This window comes from Eschscholzia californica, unplaced genomic scaffold, assembly GCF_041429995.1.
Source record: "Eschscholzia californica isolate CP2 unplaced genomic scaffold, dmEscCali1.0.p SCAF_5, whole genome shotgun sequence".
NCBI lineage: Eukaryota > Viridiplantae > Streptophyta > Magnoliopsida > Ranunculales > Papaveraceae > Eschscholzia > Eschscholzia californica.
Genome location: NW_028238472.1, coordinates 27,931,137 through 27,936,576, shown reverse-complemented (window position 1 = coordinate 27,936,576; position 5,440 = coordinate 27,931,137). Strand labels below are relative to the sequence as shown.

The following is a 5,440-nucleotide window of genomic DNA, read 5'->3' as shown; positions in this document are numbered from 1 at the left end:
AATAAAATATGATGTTTGTGTTATTATTGGTTATTATTTTGAGCTAAAGTGAGCTTACTTTTTGGAGGGAACTATTTTCATGCACGAACAAACAAAATATCTTTTGTAAGTACAACACTTATAGAATAAAGTAGAGAATACTATCATCCTCCTTACTAATAAAGAAATGGAAACTTTCAAACTAAATGTTTTGTCTCACATCTTAAAAAGAGAAAACAAGCTTTTGTTTATAAGGAGAAAGTTGGGTGTAAGGGGTGTGACCCCTTGGGGTTACAATAGTGCTCTCCGGAGGAGAGACCCATCACTTTTTAGAGGCACACCTTACCTTAGGCACACCACAATTTCTTCCATTTCTCACTTGCACACACACGCGGGTCAGGTCACCGACCCAACCCGACACGAACTCGGACTCGAACTCGGACTCGGTCTCGGTCATGGTCTTGGTCTTGGACTTGTACTTGTACTTGGCCTTGGTCTTGGTCTTGGTCTACCAGAGAAATGCCTTATTTTTCTCTGACCTTTTCCTCCCACTACTGGCTAGTGGAAACAGTCCAAGTACGAATTTCTCTCTGACTTCCTCTTCCACTACTGGCTAGTGGAAATAGTCCAAGTACGTGTCTACTGGCTAGTTTTTATCCACTGTTGGATCAAAACGACCTAAAATCGTCAGATCAGGTTTCCCCACTCTATAAATAGGGAAAACTCCCAGAGGAAAAAAAACACAGAAAGAAAATTGCCTTCTATCTCTCTCTCTCAACCTTAACTCTTCTATTTAATATAGTTCTGTCAAGATCAAGAGATCAGAATTGAAGTTTGCTTCTTCAATCTCTGATAAGGAATAGTTGAATCCTAGGGGCTACGTTCACATACTGCAAAAACAATACCAGATTCGACGGTAGCAGGGGCGTTTAAAGTCTTCAGGACAGCCAGTCTAATTCGTGCCTCTGTTCCACCATTACTGTTCTATTGTGTACTTGCAGGTTCATTATCTCCGATTGGTTCAATTACTACTTAATTGAAGTTCTGCGAAAAGATAAGTTGTCTTCTTAAACTTACTGTTTATTGCTCAATTAATTTCTGATTTTATTAATTGATTTTTAATATTGTATTTATAACAGTTTCATAAAAGAATGGACCAAAATGAATAAAATAGAAAACAGAACTTCTCACTGTACAAATTTGAAAATATTCTTTGAGATCAGAATGACTCTCACAATCTCTCTACAATAGTGGGAAATAAATCACAAATTCCCAACCACAAACAACAAGAACCTACAAACAAAATTAGGGAAAAGTAAAGGATTAATAAAACCTGTAATAGAAAAACAACTACAAAATAATACAGATTTCAGGCACTTAAGACCAATATTTTCCCATCCCAAATTTTGTTTTATCAACAAGATTTCATCGTCTACATTTCCCTTCATACTAATAATTTCTAGTGATTCTTTGCAGATCCAAAACCCACTTCCAAGAACAAAACTTGACCCAGTATGTAACAGATAAACCTTGATGGAGATTTATTACAATATAACTCCTCCATGACTGTGACCAAGTTGTTTGTGAAAATCACTTTATGATGTTTCTTCATGTATTCAAATTGAACAGAGAAAAATCACAGAGATTCTAGTATACACATTGAGAGAGAGAAGTTGAGTTACCCATGAAGCAAGAACTCTCTAAAAGCATTCAAGAAGCTTTGATTAACCTCATCTTGTGTTACGATGTTCGATGCCCTGAAAACCCTTGAATCAGGTGAATATAACAAAGTAGTCATTCATTCATATACCATTATTGAATTGTTCTTGTGAGCTTACACTTAGAAATGAAAAGTGTAGCTGTATAATTTGAACTACATAATTTCAAAAGCTCTGATGATCTTTGCTTCAAAACTGGATTACAACTACTCTGTATAACTAATAAAAGTTTAGCAGCAAGACCTGCTTCGACCGCCATTGATGCACACTCTTCAGGAGCTAGTTTACAGACAACCCATAAAATTGATAAAGCAAATTGAGTACAATTCTCTGAAACTCTCATTAAGAGTTTAACAAGATTAGGAATTGTTTGTGGGCAACCTTTTAAACTTGATATTCCTTCAGGAAGAGTTGATAGAATATCCAAGATGAACAAAGCAGATTCTAAACAATCTGGATTCAAATCAGGCAATAGTTCAACCAATTGTGGAATAGTTCCAATATTCACAATCAAGTTTCGAATTTGTTTATGTGAAGAAATTGTCTTTAATAAACTAAGTCCTGCTGATATTCCATTTGGGTATTTCTTATTCTTTACCAATCTCAATAACCCAACTAAAAGACTTAAACTTGATACAATTTCAGACCTAAAATTGTTCTCATTCATTAACATTTCAATCAATCTAGTACAATTAATTTTGGTTTCAATTGATCCTTCATTTAACATATCCACCATTAATGAAATTTTTGCAGGTTGCATAAGATTTGTCTTTGATTCAGAATCAAGAGTTAAATTCACAAGAATTCCAATAGCTTCTGAACCCACAGCATGAGAAGTAAAAGGACCTAATAGAGATGAAATGAAAGAAACCCCACCATTATCAACCACAGTTTTTTTAACAGAATCATGAATTGAAACTACCTGATGAAGTTCTTTAAGAGCTTGAACTCTAGACTGACCTTTAACCTTCTTGAGGGTTTGTATAAGATCAAATGCTCTTCCTTGAACATCTTCTGATCTCTTCTTCATAAGCAAATATCTTTGAGAAAACCAAGTATAGATTAGATGATAAAGAGTTTTATTGGGTGTGATTGAATCATCCCAGAGTTCTTGCATAGTTGTTGGGCAAGTAAAATGACCTAAAGAGAACCATTTTAGAATGTTGAGTTTCTCATAAGTTTGGCCTGTACAAAGGGTAACTGGATCTTGCATTGGTTCAAGAGAGATTGGACATATGAAAACAGATGGAACATCAGATAACTCAAGTTCATTAATCATCTTCTTTAGATCCAATTTCTCAGCAACTGCTATAGCAATAGGAACATTACAAGTTCCTTTACCACCCAAAACCCCATGTTTAACTGCAGTCTCTAGATCTAGAATATGCCCACCTCCACCAACATCAAACAATGCCTCAAACATTGGCATTTTTTAGAGAGAGAAAGTTATAGAGAGAGATAGAAGCTATGAAAAGACCCTTAACAACAATCAATCAATCTTCAAGCAAATCAGATGCACATGAAGATGTGTGAAAAGGGTAAAAGTAGAGAGGAAGAGAAACCCACCAAGCTATCTCTCTTATTGACAATTACAAGAAACAGTCTTGTCTTTAATGGGGACAAGTTTTCCTCCTTTTGCTTTATCTGATTTTTTTCGAAAAGACTGGTCATAATCATCATTATCATCACAAATATCATAAAACCTATAATCTCCTTCCCTAAAACCAAAGCTCCATTTTTTCACTTCCTCTTCAAGCTTAAAAGTGTGAAATCATTCAAACACTCAACCATCAATAGTACTACTCACTGATCAGAACCCCACAAAAAGTTACAGAAAAAGATGATTGAGATATTGAAAACATACCCAAATAGCAGGAAATTCTGGAGAGAGAAAGTGTAATATCAAAGGAGAGAATACCGAAGGGATAGCAGAGAAAATAAATTTTTTTTCTCAATATCTTAGGTTGTGTTTGATATCAGGGAAACAATTCCATGGAAATACAAGAGTTCCATGGAAAGTCTTTCCACGGAATTTACTCCGTGGAAATAAGAGTGCTTTCGTTTGTTAGTCATTTCTTATTCCGTGGAATTACGAACTCTATTATTTGGTTGACAACTAACTTCTACGAATATAATATTCAATTATGAGTTTTTATTTATTCTTTATGTAGTTTGAATGATATTTTTACTTTTGCGCAAATAACATTTTCATCCTCATGTTGTCTAAATTATATTTTTACCCTTATGTTTTCAAGATTATATTTTTACCCCTATGTTGTAAGATTATTTAACCTTGTGTCACTTTACTAATTTAAGGGTAAAAATGTCATTTTGATATTATACGAGGGTAAAAATGTCATTTTGACAGCAGAAGGGTAAAATGTCAATTTGATATTATAAAAGGGTAAGAATGTAATTTTGGCTATAGAAATCCAAAATATCATTTTGACAACTTTGTAAACATGTCATTTGGTAAGAAGGACAAAAATGTCATTTGTACAATGTATAAGAAAACTTTATTTTGCTAAATTTTATGGGTAACAATATCATTTTGAACATATATTATTTGGAGCTAAATTTTAGGTTTCAAGTATCTGAATATATTAAAATATTTTTATTTTGATTTTTGACTTTCCATGGAAACTAATTCCGAGGGGGGAGCAAGGAATTAAAAGTGGACTATTTCATGGAAATAGATTCCCTAGGGAATTAAAGCCATGGAATTACACGTCGTATCAAACGGTGGAAATGCCTATTTCCATGGAAATTCTTTTATTTCCATGGAAATGGGAGATATCATACTTTCGAGGCAGTAGGTGTATATAAGCGCACCCCAGAACTGGTTTTGGGGCCTCTGACCCTCCTTCTTTAGGCGTCTGATCCACTACGGATTTAAAATTGCTCTTGGGGCCTCCAATCAAAAAATCTTTTTTAATGTGCCGTTTTTTTTAACACTCCACGTATAATGTAGATACGTTTAATATAGAGACTATCAAGAGAGACACTTTAAAATTGAAGTGTCTTCATGAGACTCTTCAAGTGTCATTATAAAATTTGACTAATATAAAACTTTGTTTTTAACTATTTTTTTCTTATTGAATTCAAGAATGACATGTTTATTAAGTAGAGTTATTTCACAGATATTTATTGGAGACAAAAATAATTTAGTCCATCTATATTTTGACACTTAGGAAAAAGAGTCTAACTTGACACTTGAAAACTAGGACTTTTAGAATATTTCTTAAAGTGTCCCATTAAAGATGCTTTGAGGATCCCACCGTTGAAATAGAACTGGGTCAGAAAATCTCGGTTTAACCGGCTATGAAAAAGACGCCATGACAAAATTGTCATTCACTTTTAGGCGAGTTGAGAGTTACATCCCTAATGTTTTAGAGGAACTCCAACCTAAGACGGGCTGGGTTTAAAACCCATTTTTTCTTTATTATAATTAAACCAAGGGCTCTACCTTAAAATTCAACTCAAACCTTAAAGGGATTTAGGCATAAATTTTGTGCATGTGCCAATCACGTGGGTGGATTTTTGTGGGTGTGTAAAATAAAATATTCTTGATCTTGTTATGTGTGAAACACGTGTGTGAACTATTTTCATAATATTTTTTTTTCAGATTTTGAATTTTTCATTTTTAAAAAAAAGTTAAATATGACTGCAATAACTTGATTGAAAGCTCAAATTTACTTAAGTACAATTAAACAACAATGATTACAACTGACTAAACCTAGCAA

General features: G+C 33.7%; 1 protein-coding gene across 2 annotated transcripts; it reads right to left on the bottom strand.

The window, feature by feature from the left end:
- Window positions 1-1,177: 1,177 nt before the first annotated feature.
- On the bottom strand, window positions 1,178-3,647 carry LOC147538083 (U-box domain-containing protein 30-like). 2 transcript variants are annotated; one of them, XM_086643368.1, is made up of 2 exons: window positions 2,658-3,647; window positions 1,178-2,543 (listed from the first exon to the last, which is right to left on the bottom strand). In XM_086643368.1, exons 1-2 carry the CDS (start codon window positions 3,124-3,126, stop codon window positions 1,792-1,794), a joined length of 1,221 nt encoding a protein of 406 aa, XP_086499494.1. In that variant the 5' UTR covers window positions 3,127-3,647; the 3' UTR covers window positions 1,178-1,791. The 2 variants fall into 2 exon arrangements, with proteins under 2 accessions (XP_086499494.1, XP_086499493.1); XM_086643367.1 differs by having other exon boundaries at window positions 1,178-3,646.
- Between the last annotated feature and the right edge of the window lie 1,793 nt (window positions 3,648-5,440).

Excerpts from the sequence above, each read along its gene's own strand:
- LOC147538083 (XM_086643367.1), bottom strand. The coding sequence starts at position 3,126 with ATGCCAATGTTTGAGGCATTGTTTGATGTTGGTGGAGGTGGGCATATT.